Source organism: Trichosurus vulpecula, chromosome 3, assembly GCF_011100635.1.
Source record: "Trichosurus vulpecula isolate mTriVul1 chromosome 3, mTriVul1.pri, whole genome shotgun sequence".
Classification (NCBI taxonomy): domain Eukaryota; kingdom Metazoa; phylum Chordata; class Mammalia; order Diprotodontia; family Phalangeridae; genus Trichosurus; species Trichosurus vulpecula.
Window position 1 is genome coordinate 316,229,596 of NC_050575.1, and position 15,639 is coordinate 316,245,234.

A 15,639-nucleotide genomic window follows, 5' to 3' on the forward strand; every position below is an offset into this window, starting at 1 on the left:
CCCAACTCAGGACTTTCCCCAAGAGCCAGCTTTTACTCCCAGGCTTTCTACCCTGCCCTCAGCAGGGTGTGGGGCATGGCATGGAAGGCTAAATGCTGAGGTCAAGTACCATGGGCATTGTACCCTAGAGCCCAGGTGGTGGTGGTGGGGGAGGCTCATTGCTCTGTCTGCAGGAGGTTGCTATGCCTACTTTAGTCTATTGGAGTGCTGAGGGAGGGGGACAATCCTGGATGGAATTGCAATGGATGGAACAGCAGCCAAGCAAACTGGATTGTGGGTCTGACTCAAGATAATGGATCACTAGACAGCAAGTAGAAAAGAAAGATCAGCCAATATTCCCCAAAAACCAGCACATCAGAGTACATCCCTACCTGGACAAAGATGAGCAGTGTGTCATGTGCGGAGACAAGGCCACAGGTTATCATTACCGATGCATCACTTGTGAAGGCTGCGAGGACTTCCTCTGGCACATGATCCAGAAAACCTTCATCCCAGTTACTCCTGCAAACATGATGGCTGTGGCATCATTGACAAGATCACTGAAACCAGTGCCAGCTATTCGCTTTAAGAAATGCATCTCCATGGGTGTGGCCGTGGACTGTAAGAGAGCATGAGGCTGGGGAGGCATTGTCAAGGCAGAAAGAAGAGACCCAGGGTCAAAGTACTTGTCTTCTATCCCCACATACCAGCCCATCCTTACTATGACTGCTCATCCAGTTGATTCAACAAGCATGTTTTATTATTAAATGTCTTTGTATATGTAGGCACTGGACTAGGGCCTGGGGCTGAAGAGCTAAAAACTCACGTCGCAGAGCACTTTAAAGTATAGAGCGCTTTCCTCCCAACAACGCTATGAAGCTCAAAAGCCACTCATTTTCCTTATTTTCTAGGTGAAGAGACTGAGACTCTGAGAGGTTTAAATGAATTGCTCCTGGTCCTTCCTATTGAGTGCCTGGAGTGGGATTTGAGTCTGGGTCTCACCACTCCAAGCCCAGTACTTTCTGCCAAGCTGCCTCTCAAAATAGAGGTGTCACAGATCCTTCTCTCAAGGGGCTTGTGATCTGATGGAGGGCAGGATCGTGATACTGAGTGAGATGAGCATAGGGCCTGTGACTGTGGTCTCACTCGTATATTCAACTCTTGGGTGAGGAAACTCCCTTAGCAGATGTAGGGTGTCACCAGTCTTAAGAGAATTGCTTAGGGCACTGTGAAGTTGCCTTGTGCAGTCGCATGGCCAGTATGTATCTGTAAGGTTAATGGGAATACGATCTTCTCTGCCCATCAATAGACCTCATTTGGAGCCCATTAAGGGAAGCTTGCTTGCTTGTAGAAAGGCTTACACACCTTTTGTTAATTTAAAATTAGGCACTGAGCCTAAAGACCATGTATTCTGAGAGCTGAGCTTTTGCTCTGGGGGCTCGCTTATGAGAAAGATGTTGTGATTCCTTGGTCGAGACTCTGAGTGGCTGTATGTCCAGAGCTCGCCCACTCCTCAGAGGTAAAGGCTCTCTCTATTCAGTGGTGGATGGAACGCTTTGATTCAGGCAGTGGAGCACTGTCTGGTGGTCTTTATTTCTCTTTTCTGTATTTCCTGTGTTTGTATTTTATGTGATTAAGAAGAAAGATCGTTGACCCCTGGAACAGCTGTCTTTCCTCAGTAAAGCAGATACAAGAACCCGCGCTAGCAGCCATCCTGGGTGTACCAGTGTGGTTGCCATTACGGTATCAAAGGTGAGACCTGAGCTCGGGCTTTCCTCACTCTAAAGAGTCAGCTTGACAGCCACTGTGCCATGCTGCCTTACGAGAGACGGTAACTCACATTTACATGATGCTTTAAGTTTGGCAAAAGACTTCATTTAGGTCCTTTGAGCCTCACAACAACCCTGTGAAGTGGATGTTCTGATAATTTCCATTTAACAGATGAGGAAGCGGAGGCTGAATGACCTGTGTAGGATAAATGCAGCAGAAACAAAGAAGTCAAGTGCTGGGGGGAATTGGAAACATTCACTTTGGTTCCTTTCCGGACATCTCTTTCTTCACTCAAAGGGGGCATTCACTGAAGTGACTTCCTCAGAAAAAGGTAAACAGTGACCAGGGACTTAAGCCTCTACTGCCATCTCCCCTCCCTTAAAAAAAGTTTCCCCTAGGCACAGCCTCCACTGCCTCTTCTGCCTTCCAAAAAGCAAAGACCACAGGTGATGGAGTCTTAGGGAGAAATGGGATAAAGAGAGAAAAGATGCAAACTCCCAGCTCGGTCCTGTTCTCTCTTTCTAAAGCTGCCTCCGCTGGTTACCAAGAAGGATATCCCATTCCTGACTAGGGAATGGGAGAGTCTTCCAGTAACTGTCCACTCTTTAGCTATTCTCTATTGATTGAGAGAATGAAATATACAGGGTCTTTGTGTTCAAGCCACCCAAGAGTTCAGAGATGGCCTAATAAAAAATTAAAAAAACCTGATTAAGTTAAAAAAAAAAAGAAAAGAAAAAGCCCTTTCCTGCCACCTCTTGCTGAGCTCTGAGCTCTCTCTCTCCTCAGTCCCAATCCTCTTCCAACTTCTGAAAAATATTGGGAAAATATTCCGAAAAATATTGGGAAAATATTCCGAAAAATATTGGAATCATAGAGGGCCCCATAGTGCAAACATTGAGACACAGCTTCAGCATACAAAATGTGCAAAGGTAAAATTCCTTCATTTCCAAGGCCAGTTGCACAGAATGAACAAAGCCTTGGACACCATGACCAAGAGGGCTGTTATCTGGTATCTCAGAGTACACACAGCTTCTCCCTTTCCACCTTGTTTGATTTTGGGGATCCTCATTCTTGTATTGATTTTGTATAATGTCAACATACAAAACCACTGACAAGCCCATCCCTAACTTCAAGCCAGCCCAAAGTTATCACAAAACATATTGGGTTTATGGTTATGAACAGTCCCTCAACATCAACAGATGAGTCAGATCAAGTTCAGGTCAAAGGGTCTTGCTCACTAGATATCCTAGAAATTCTCCTGGCACATCATGGTATGGTATGGATAGGGGGAAAGGTAGAAGATTAATATCAGACTCAGCCCACCCACAGCTAGTTTGAATAACAGAGTCAGAGAATATATATTGAGAATATATTCTCCAGCCCTGACTCCATGAGATCTCGCTCTAATCTGTCCTGTCACCTCCCAAGGACACGATGAAGCTGGCGGTGAGTAGACTGGTCTTTCCTTTGTACTTGTCACACCAGAATTAGAGAGATGAAATGGTGCAGTGGAAAGGAGCCTGGATTTAGTCAGTGGGTCTGGGTTTGGAAACAGGTTTGGCCGTTGATTTAAATAGGTGACCTTGAGTGAATCATTTATTCTGCCTGAGCCTATTTGCCCTTCGGCAGAATGAGGATGTTGTAGAGATGGTCCCTTCTAGTTCTGCATCTTGTAACCCTGTAGAGAAGGTTGGCAATCTTACAGGGGTTTATTTTGTGATAGAAAGCAGAAGAGGGGGAAGGGAATAAACATTTATAGAGCACCTACTGGGTGCCAGTCATTATGCTAAGTGATTTCACAAATACTATCTCATTTGAGCCTCAGAATAGCCCAGGGAGCTTGGTGCTGTTAATATCCCATTTTACAGATGAGGAAAATGAGGCAAACAGAGGTTAAGTGACTTGCCCGAGGTCACACAGGAAGTGAATGCTCGAGCCCAGGTTTGAACTCCAGTCTTTCTGATTCCAGGCCCAGCACCATATCCACTGTGTCACAAGCTGAGTTCCTCTGTTATGGGACATTGGGGAAAAAATTTCTCTCCATTCTGGTTGAGTTCCTCTGTTATGGGACATTGGGGAAAAAATTTCTCTCCATTCTGGTTGAGTTCCTCTGTTATGGGACATTGGGGAAAAAATTTCTCTCCCTTCTAGTTTTCTCTATGAGGAGATTTAGATCAGAGGTGGGACTTAGACACTTCTTAGGATTTATAGCTGGATGAAACCTTGGAGATCATTTAGTCTCATTCCATCATTTTTTGGATAAGGAAACTGGGACCCAGAGAGAGGGTGTGACCTACCCTTGTTATACAGGCAAAAAATGGGCAGAACCATCTACTGAACCCAGGTCTTCTGATATCAGAACCACTCTTCTTTATAGCTAATGTGTTGTGGTTATTCAGTCATTTCAGTTGTGTCCTACTCTCCATGACCCCATCTGGGGTTTTCTTTGCAAAGATACTGGGGTGGCTTGCCATTTCCTTCTCCAGCTCATTTTACAGATGAGGAAACTGAGGCAAACAGGGTTAAGTGACTTGCCCAGGGTCACACAGTTACTAAGTGTCTGAGGAACTCAGGAAAATGAGTCTTCCTGGCTTCAGGCCAGGCACCCTATGCATTGATGGTGCAGTTGCTACTTCAAGGGAGAATCAGGATCTCATAGTTATATTCAAAGAGTCTCCCAGTAGCTATCTCTGTCCTTAACATAATTGCCCTTTCCCTCTACGATTTAAAACCCCTCACAGTCATTGATCCAGAAGTGACTTGCCAGAGGCCAAAGGGCTCTTTCTCACCATTCACTTTCTCCTTTGCCTAAGGGAATAAATACCATTTAGTCATTCCCTATTCAAGTGAATTCTCAAAGCAAGTATGCAACGACTCTCTCCACAACATACCAAGCTTTGAAATGGGGTTCTACATAAGTCAGCATGGTCCCCAACCTCCAATCAACAAACACTCATTAAGCACCTAATATGGGCAGAGATCAGCACTGGAGACACCAAGTTTAGGCGAGATACGGTGCTTACCTTCAAGGAATTTGTAAGTTAGTATAGGGGACAAGATGCACAGAGCCTTTTTCTTATACTTCTCCCTGAAATGTTCAGACATATAATAGTTCCTTTTAATCAGAATGCCCCCTTTCCAGAAATACTGCAGTTTGCTAAACCTTCTGTACCTCTGCTCATGTTCTTGACTATGCTGGAATGACTTTTTTCCTCTTCAAATAACAAATTCCTATCAAATCCTTGAAAGCCCAATTCCACATGTCACCTCCTCCTGGAAGACTCCCCAGATTGCCTTCCCCAGACCCCAGCTGGTATTGATCTTTCCTCCTTATGAGCTCATGGATGACTTTTTATGGCAACTCTCTAAAGCATCTTGTATGTATTAGGAAAAAAATGCTTCTGTCTTTTCTCCTTATGAGACTATAAGCTCCGTGGGTACAGAGACTATCTTATCTTCATGTTTCTTCCTGTGCCTCAGACAGAATTCTACACACTGCAGTCCTTTCATAGAAGTTTGTTGGATTAAATCGAATGGGCTACAAAAGAAGAGTACTCATATCCAGCATATAAGGGCCTGGATCATGTCATTGAAGGCAGCTGTGGTTCACTGGAAAGAACACAGTGCCTGGAGTTAGCTTTGCCTCCTGGCTCTGCTATGGCAGGGCTCAAGTCTTCTTTCTTGGTTGTAATCCAATATTCCCTCCCACTCTGTTCGGTTGTTGCTGTCATGGAGGAGGATTGTTTTATCAAATGGTGAGGAAACTCCTCCTATCAATGTAGATCAGCAACTGTTCTGTAACTTATATTGAGAGTCCATAGCCTGGGGCACTGAGAGGTTATGACTTTCCTAGGGTTGTGTAGTCAATATTAGTATTAGAAGCAGGACTTGAACCCTGGTCTTTTTGACTCTAAGGATGGCCCTCTACCCATTATCCCACTTTGCCTTTTTTTTTATTTGTACAAGCATTTGTTATCTCTTTTCTAATGTTCTCCCCAATTGAACAATAAAAATGAAAAAATTAAACTTTATAACAAATATGCATAGAACAACTAAACAAATTACTACATTGGCCATGCTAAAAATGGATATCTCACTCTGTATTTTAAGCCAATCACTTATCTGGTGGGAGATGGGTAGCATGTTTCATCTCTGGTCTTTTCCTTGGGACTCCCCATACTACTTTTCAATATTTATAGAGATAAGGGTACAGATAGACAAATATTTGTACATATGCATCTTCTTCTATAACAAAGCATGTATTTTCCATGAAAGTAGAATACGTAACTCTAGGTATAATGTTGGAGTTCACAGTGTGTTAGGAACGACTTTGGGTATTGAAGACCTTGACTAGACAAGCATGAGATCTTGGAGATGCTAGCAAATGTGAAAAGCTTCACATACTGGAGATGGGCTGTATGACTATTTACTTAGAACCTGCCTAGCTAAGAACAGCAAATCTAATCATTAAGTTGATCGCAAAGGAAAGAATTTTTTGGCCCCCAGCAGCTCATTAAGAAAATCTACTGAAGTCTGCAAACTTAGAAAGCATTTACAGGAGGGAGAATTATGGATTCTTAGCACAAACTGGCTCAATCCAGTTCAAACTGGTTCAAACCAGCTCAATCCAGTTCAAACTCATTTAAGCTGATTCAAAATAATTCAAACTGATTCAATCTAGTTTAACCTGGTTAAATCCAGTTCAAACTGGTTCCATCCAGTAATGGAAGGTCCACATAGAGAGATAAAGTGAGACAGACCAAGAGGGAACCAGACAGACACAGTTAGAGACAGAGACAGGCAGAGGGAGAAGAGAGACAGAGAGACCCAGATTCAGAGCCAGAGACAGGGAGAGAAAGACAGACAGATGGAAAGACAGATAGACATAGAGACATAGGGAGAGAGAGAGAGAAAGAGACGTGGGGAGAGACAGAAGAGACAGGAGACACGCACAGAGATAGAGACAGAGAGACAGGAAAAAAACAGAGCGATAGAGACAAACCATTAATATTCTCTATTTTTCTTGGTCATTTCAGGTTGTGTTTATCGGACTCATTGGGTTGCTCCAGGGTTTTACCTCTGCTGACACAGTGAGTCTATTTATTTTGAAACATTTGTTGGTTCATTTTCTCTAAGAACTAGTGTCCAGGAGCAGCCTGGCTTTGTTACCAATATGTTAAATTTAATATACACTCTAAAAAACTGTACATAACAGCTCACAGTTTCATAGCCAATCCTATTTTTTCTGTTTTTCTTCTATATTGAAATGGTCACATTTCTTCATGTTTATCAAGTTATAATAAAAATAAAATGATAATACTGTTAAACTACAGTGCTGTGCATTCTGAATTCCTTTTGCAATCTCAGAACATCAACGTCAGCGATGATGACAACGTTAGTGGCAGTGGTTCACAGACAGTGAGCATTGACAATAGCCACAATGTAGCCAATGTTGATAATAACAATGGATGGAATTCTTGGAACTCAGTCTGGGATTACAACACTGTAAGTAACCAGCAGCTTCTCTTCTTCATGCTAATAACTCACATTTCTGCAATCCCTTGGGCTTACAAAACACTGTCCTCAGTAGTACCACAAGACAGGTGGCACAAGTATTATTACTCCAGTGTTAGAGTCACTGAGAAGAAGAAACCTAAGAGGTAATTTTTTTCAAACCACATTTTACTATGGAGGAAACAGGCCCAGAGAGGGAAACTAACTTCCCTGAGGCCACACAGCTAGTGGAAAAAGCCAAGACTGAAGTCTGGTTAAGTAAAAAAGCTGAGTGTTCTTTACACTGCAAAATGCTACCAAACGGGGAGAATGAGAATCTGAATCTGAATCTGAATGAGATCTGAATGAGAATCCTACATTATTACTAACTGTCTGATAAAGGAAATAGACTAAGACCTCCAGATTCCAGGTCACAATGAAAGACTTACCTGATTAGACTCTGCCAAACAAGAAAAGAAAAAAAAAGCGAGAAGGGTGGCGGAAGGGGGGAGGTTAAGTCCATGATTTATCTACTCTCCTCCCCCAGTGATTAGGAATGAAATCTCCTGTGATTAGGAATGAAACTTCCACGGGCCCTATGGAAAAGTTAGTGATAGTATAACCTAGTGTATCTGGGATTAAAATGAGAAAACCAGTGATCTAGTCCTGGTTACTCCACTAGGTGGTTGCATGGCCTTGGTCAAGTCAACTTCTCTGAGACTCATTTTTTTCCTCATATGACCAGTAGGAAGAGCACCAGAATTGGAGTCAGAGATCTGGGTTTGAATTCTGACTCTTCTTATTCCCCATAGTATTCAGCCTCAATTTCTTCATTCATAAACAGATGAAAATAAAACCAAGGGCCCTAGACTTAGTCACGCTTTAAGGTCACTTACAGCTTTAGAATAATATTGATAATAGCTAACCTTTGCATAGCACTTTAACATTTGCAAAGCATCTTACATACATAATCTCAACAGAGCCTAGTATTTTTGCCCCAACGTGTCTGTGAGGCTCAAAGTACAAATTAGGAAAGTGGACTAGATGGCATCTGATGTCTCTGTATGCTTTTAAGTCTATGATCCTGTGATCCCAAAGTGTTTTCTAAATTTAAATACAATCAGGGGCATGCTGGAGCTGGCTCCTGAGAGCCAATTGTTAAATACTCATCATGAGCTTTTATGCCTCAGAAATCAGCTGATGCTAAAAATAAGGACTGGATTTATTGTTTTATTTATTGTCTAGACTTAAGAAAGTGGTAGTGAAACTGTTAGTGCATATTAAATGTAAAAGTGTGTTATGCATGTTATATATGCACACACATCTTTGTGTGTATGTACACACGTATGTTCATGTGTACATACGCACACATGCATATACACGTGTGCATCATGTGCATACATGGGCACATATATGCATTTTATAACGTTAATATATTACACATATAATGGGTTATAATATAATAATAGATGTAGGCATAATTATACACATATGTATATATACACGTGCATACCTACGAACACATATTGCATCACATATATACACATGTGCATAATATATACACTGTGCACTTTTATACATGTATGTACATATGTGTATAATCATGTGTATAATATAACCTCACAATAATCCTGTGAGGTAAGTGCTAGTCTTACCTCCATTTCATAGATTAGGAAAACTGAGGCTGAGAGGTTAATGGATTTGCCCAAGATCAGATGGCTAATAAGTGTCTGAGGCAGGATTTGAATCTGGAGTTTTCTAGACTTCAAGTCCAACACTATATCCATCGCTCCATCTACCAGCCTCCAACACAGCCAAGGTTGGAACTCAGATTTTCTGATTCCATAGCCAGTTCTCTTCCCACTTTGGCAGAATTGACTTCTGAAAGGAAGACCTACTTTGGGAAACAAGGATCTCACCAGCCATCATTTCTTTTTCACAGGGCTTTGCAGCAGTTAGGATCTTTGCCAAGAAAACCTGCATCGTGCACAAGCTGAACAGAGACGTTGTGCCTGGCCTGCAGGACCTTGAGAAGACAGCAAAAGAAAAGAGGGTAAAAGACTCATTTCTCATTATAAAAGAGAAACAGTAAATGTGAGGCAGAGTCCACTTAGAGAAGTCAGAATGGAGGCCAAAGAGGATGCTTTTGATCTTCTTCTTAAATGGGTCAGGGGAAGACACTGTGGGATAAACCAGTTGGGTGAAAGATGTCTCCCTGCACCCTAGATATTACTGTTCTCTTTTTAGTGCTGCTCCTTCTATAGCTTATTGATCATCCACAATAATCCAGAATCCCAGAGCTGGGACTGACTCCCTTCCCCAGTTACATGGTATTCTTCATTATCCTTAAGCTGTTCTTTGTCATCCCTGAGCAGTGACCATTTAGCTTATCAATCTGAGAGTCTCCATGGACTGCCTTTTACATGCTCCACAACTGCTGTTGAGTCATTGTTGTTGTTTTTTGCAATATTTTATTGAATTCACTTAAATTCATCTGGTTCTGGAGGCTTTTTTTGGGGGGGGGGTGGAGATAGTTCATGTGTGGTTTGTTCAATTTACTTTTGTGATATTGGGTTATTTAAACCATTTCTTCTTCTGTTAATCTGGGTATTCTATATTTTTGTAAGTATTCATCTATTTCACCTAAGTTATCTGTTTTGCTGGAGCATAGATTGGCAAAATAGCTTCTGATAGTTTGCTTTACTTCCATTTCAGTTGTTTTGAATTCTTTAAAAAATTTTTTTGATATGCACAATTTGGTCTTCCTCTCTTTTAAAATCAGATTAGCTAACTATTTTATTGATTTTTTTAAAAAAAATAAATAGCTTTTAGTTTTATCAGTTCATTTTTTTGCCTTCAATTTTGTTAATCTCTTCCTTGATTTTCAGAATTTTTACTTTGGTGTTTAGTTGGGGGGATCAGTTTGCTGCTTTTCTAGTTTTTTAGTTGTATGCTCAATTTGTTCATTTATTCCTTCTCTAATTTATTGATAAAAGTACTTAGAGATAAAAATTGTCCCCAAAGAACTGCTTTAGCTACCTCTTATAAGTCTTGCATGCCTCACAACTGAATGGTCCCCTCAACTTGTTGATCATTTACCCTGTTTGACTGTCCTCTTAGGCAAATGTACATACTGGATCTTCCCCCAAAAGCCTGCAGTATCAAGTTGAACCCGAGGAAGTAGAAAACCTGACCCAATTTGGAACTCCTATTGAAACCATGTGCAGGGGGCTTCGTACATACAAAGCTGAGGAAGTTCAAGGTGAGTGTCTCTCCTAATGGATATTCCATTCCAATTCTGTTGCCATTCTGTGACCAGCCTTTGCAATCATCAGTAGAAATTGCTCAGTTATAGCTCTAAGTACAGAACAGATGTTCACTCACTCTTCAATGTACATTTTTAAACTCCTATTGTATACTTAATATTGTGACCAAGCAGTTTCTGCTGATGGTTCCAAATACCATAGAAGGTCTCTGATCTCAAAGAGTTCAGTAGGAGTCAGGCAACACTGACAAGGTATATACTCAGACACAATATATCAGAAAATAATACTTACATAAAATAAAGTGCCATGGAAAAGAGAAGAGGGATTCCTTGTAGCTGAAAGTCACACAGGAAGTATCTAGGAGGTGGAAACATTTGACCTGGGCTTTGAAGGATGAGTAAGAAGTCAACAGTCTGTTATGACAAGAAATCATTCTAGGAGTGGGTAACTGTGAGCTCTCAGGAAAATATAGTACTTATTTGGGGACTGTTTCAACAATCCAGCTGGCAGCTGTTGTGGGGGTGAAAGACCAACACAAGTCCAGCAACAAGAATGCTGCCAAAGCCCAGGTTCTTTTGATCTGCTTTATGTTAAGCAACGTTAAGGGGTTGACAAGTTTACTTTAATCCAGCATACAAATACCACTCACTTAGTTCAGGGGAAAAAGCCAGCACCCTGAACTTTGGAGCAAATACAAACAAATTACAGACATTGACAGACAAACCAAATACAATTCATAGTTACCAACATCTAGGTTCAGCCCGGGAGCTCATAACAAGGGCTGGCCCAGAGTCACGCGTGCCACCATGGCTGTGGGTAAGAGCTCCGGAAAAGAGAAAGCCAACCCCTGGTTTTATATCTTTTTCAGGGTCAAGGGTGAGTCACACATGCGACTCACCCACGTGACCTAAAATCATCACAAAGAGGCAACTTAAACCCACGTGGTCTAAAAGCCTCTGATGTCCCAAACCTATCACTCAAACTCATGTGTAAACTAGGCCCTCCCTGAGGCAAGGAGGTCAGCAAAGGCTCTCAATCTAATCAAGGAAACAAAGGCCAAACTCTTCAAGGGCACTTGGTTGAACTGAGTGCTAAGAGCCCATTTTGTTTGCCAACACAGGGACCTATAAGTAAATTAAGGTGGCCAAAGTACAGAGAACATAAAAAGTAATAGAATAAAATAAGGCTCAAAAGGTTGTCCAGAGCCAGATTATGGAAGGACTTGGGTATGAAATAGTAAACAAATAGAAAAGGCTGGGTCATTCTACAGACTGGAGGACAACAGCTGGGATGGTGTGACTACAATACAATTTCTCCCCTAGGCTATGTTAGCCAAGGTGTTCAGTTCTTTTGGTACAGACAGATTACAAGAGTGAGGCTGAGAAGAGGTAGGTGGTTCCCATTGTCCGACATCCTGGTCTTTTTGTCTCTTTCTGGTTTTTTCATCCTACTCTCTGAAAATAGCAATCAAGGAATGTTTAGTGTTTGTTACTGGGTGTGCTGTTAACCTGTCATTTTGCTATTTTTCCATCTCAGAGTTTGAAATATACACCATAGATACATTTGGATACTTCCTCATTCTTAGGGTCCATGTATTATTAGGGAATTGCTTTACAAAGAAGTTCTCTGGTTACTTCCAAAACTTTGTAACCAACCCCTGTATCAGTAAGGCAATAAACACAACATCAACAATAATCGTGAATATGCCTATGTAGTTCTGTACCACAAAGTATTAGAAACTCTCCATATAGAAGGTAGAAGAAGAATAACATTTATTCAGACACCAGAGAATCATATCCCATAACCAAATGTTCAGCTCCCACAGCCAGTTAGCCCACTTTATCATAATAGCAAGGAACTTAAAACACCATATCACAGCCTGGAGCCTCTCCATCCCAAAACCTCTCCAACCCCCTGCTGGGCTCTTCCCCAAAACAAACTCACAGTACAGCTAAGTCAGCCTGTTCAGTTCTAACCATCACGAGAGTGGCCATTAGCAGGCATTAGCAGCCATAAATGCACTCTCTCTCTCTCTCTCTCTCTCTCTCCATTTCCTGTGACACAACTTCCTTTTCCTGTCAGGAAGCTCCTCCCACTACATGTGACTTAGGCTTCCTGTGATGTAAGCAAGTCACATGGCCTATTAAAGGATGGGAAAGATCTTCAAACATAAATTGCTATTACAACCCCCCTAGGTTGACGGTCAAGATCATTCAATCCTGTTCAAATTTTTATTATAAAATGAAGAGTGTTGTAGTGAGGTTCCTTCATAGTATACATTTATTTACTGGAGAAGCTAAGAGGGTAGCATTCAATTTTTAAAGGTAGGCTACTACACAGGTAGTACTTTGTGATGATCACTGCTTTAGCAAACAGTTAGGTGTCAATCAACATTTATTAAGTGCCTACTGTATGCCAGGCACTGTGCTAAGGGCTGAGCACCTGGTTTTGTAGTTTGGGCTGGCTTCCTCATCCTTAGGATGGTATTTTATGGGGAACTCAGCATGTGACATGAGAGTGTTTTGGGATTTTATTCAAAAGTCAATGGGAAACCATTAAAACTTTTTGGAGGATGGAATGATATGAGAAGACCTCTTTTGGTGGTTAGGTGATAGATGAACTGGATGAGGGGGTAGAGAGACTAGACACAGGGAAACCAATTAGGAGGCTTTTAAAATAGCTCATATGAGAAGTACCCTAGCTTGGACTAGAGTAGTGGCAGAGAGATTGGAGGAAGGGAAGAGAAAAATTAGATGATGATGGTGATGATGATAGAGGAAGAAATGAAGGCCTGGGGCAAAGGGAAAGAGAATAGGATCAAGGAGGCAGGGGCAGAGCATAACCTTATTCAGAACTAGGGTTACCTCATTCTTAGAGGCAATAGGAAAGGAAATGACCATGAACAAAAATGTGGATAAGTTTGAGGTTGGAATAAGGAATTAAATCATTCAATATAGAGGTAGGGAACCTGCAGGCTGGAGGCTACATGTGGCCTTCTAGGTCCTCAAGTACAGCCTTTTGACTGAGTCAAAGTTTCATAGAACAAATCCTTTTTTTAAAGGGGATTTGTTCTGTGAAGTTTGGATTCAAAGGGCTGCACTCAAGGACCTAGATGGCCATGTGTGGCCTCGAGGCCACAGGTTCTCCACCCCTGATCCAATCCATCCTTCTGCCTCAAGACATAAGGCAATGCTAATATATTTGCATGCAAGAATAAATTAGCGAATCATACTGTCTCCTAATTTGGCTAATAATATGTATCTTTTATCTATGAATCTTCTAACTAATTCATTTATGAGTATTCAGAAAATGTCTTTAAATAAGAATAAATGGCCTCCAGTATAAGTTAGTTAGAATCATAACTAGTGGAAACTGATCCTGAAGCAAATTCAGTTGGGGGCAGTAGAGGAGTCTGTCCAGGGAGAGGAGGGAAGGAAAGAAATGAAACACTGGGTTACATGGTCACAGATGGGCACAGAGGGCAGTGGAAAGGGGTGGGAGTGTGATTGAGGGAGATAGAAAGAAAGTGGCACCAGATGTCACTCTAGCACCGCCTCTTTTCCCCGAACCCTTGACTTACAAGGACTTGTAGGGAACTGCCCAGCAAGCACTATGAAGAGTAAGGATGGAACTCCGACTTGCGTGGGCTGATGCAAAATGAAATGTACTGTGTACGAAGTAACAGCAGTATTGTAAGATGATCAGCTGTGAATGACTTAGCCATTCTCAGCAATGCAATGATCCAAGACAACTCTGAAGGACCTATGATGAAGAATGGTACCCATCACCAGAGAAAGGATTGATGGTATCCAAACAGAGATTGAAGCATACTTTATTAACTTTATTTTTCTTGAGGTTTTTTTGTAAGTTTGTTTTTTGGTTTATGTTTTCTTTCACAACATGACTATTACAGAAATGTTTTGCATGACTACAAGTATGTAACCTATATCAAATTGCTTACCTTCTCAATGAAGGGGGGATGGGTCAGAAGGGAAGAAGGGAGAGAGTTTGGAACTCAAAAGTTTTGAAAACAAATATTAAAAATTGTCTTTACATGTAACTGGGAAAAAATAAAATATTAAATAAAAATTTTAAAAAATATATGCAGCTCTGCCCTTCTCAGGAGCAAACATACCCTTTGTCCAGGCCAGGTCCCTGATGCAGAATCCCTTTAGTTCTGGGCTGCTTATGGTTCTTAAGGCATGCTTCCAGACAACTGAATTGACTTCAGGATTTTCACATATATAACTTTTTACTGAGCTCAGAGAAAAGGTGGCTTTAGCATATTATGTGATACCCAGAAGGAAATAATCCTGCTAGAGACACTGATGTTGGCTTAACTATTCCTTTCTATGCAGGGCAAAGCTTCTTGTTCTTTAGCGGCACATGCTTCAGAGCTGATGTCCTCGGGATTGTGAACATTTCTCTTTGTGGAGAGGCAACAATTGCATGAAGAAATCACTGAAGACACATCAGTCATGGCGTGCTCCCCAAAACTTTTCAAATTTTAATATTACTTAAAAAGAATAAAAAAATAGCTTCTATTTCCCATCTTGCTTATCCTGAATTGTTTCCTTTTCTGTTTTCAAGTTGTCCATAAAACCCATTTCCTATTGGAATTACTTTATTTTAAATTTCTAATGATTTCTGTTTGAACCTCTTTATAATCTATTGATTCAGAAATGAATGAGACTTTAGAGTCCATTTAGTCTCATTCCCTGATTTTATAGTTGATGAATTTGAGGGCCAGAGAGGTTGAATCACTCACCTGAGATCACACAGGTAGGAAGAGACAAAACAGGGTTTGAACCCGGGTCCTCTGATTCCACACCAAGTGCTTTTTCCATTATGTCATGGGCCTTTCTGTCTTAAGATACATCTGGATATTTTCTGTCCTTAGGGTACATATATTATTAAGGAAATGGCTTATAAAGTTCTCTACCTACTTTGAAACCTTTGTAACCAAACCCCTAGGATGATGTTCAAGACCATTCAATCTTATTCAGATTTTTACTCTACAACTAAGAATGTTATAGTGAAGTCCCCATGTAGTATGTATTTATTTTATTAGAGGAGTTACTGGAGTAACATTAAGTTATTTTTTTGGCTTTTAAATTTATCATTTTATTTA

The 15,639-nt window shown here is 41.1% G+C and overlaps 1 protein-coding gene across 1 annotated transcript; it reads left to right on the plus strand.

Annotated features, from left to right (window-relative positions):
• Positions 1-3,183: 3,183 nt before the first annotated feature.
• On the plus strand, positions 3,184-14,988 carry GKN1 (gastrokine 1). The gene is made up of 6 exons (XM_036750007.1): positions 3,184-3,195; positions 6,786-6,839; positions 7,117-7,254; positions 9,185-9,295; positions 10,363-10,504; positions 14,867-14,988. Exons 1-6 carry the CDS (start codon positions 3,184-3,186, stop codon positions 14,959-14,961), a joined length of 552 nt encoding a protein of 183 aa, XP_036605902.1. The 3' UTR covers positions 14,962-14,988.
• Positions 14,989-15,639: the final 651 nt, after the last annotated feature.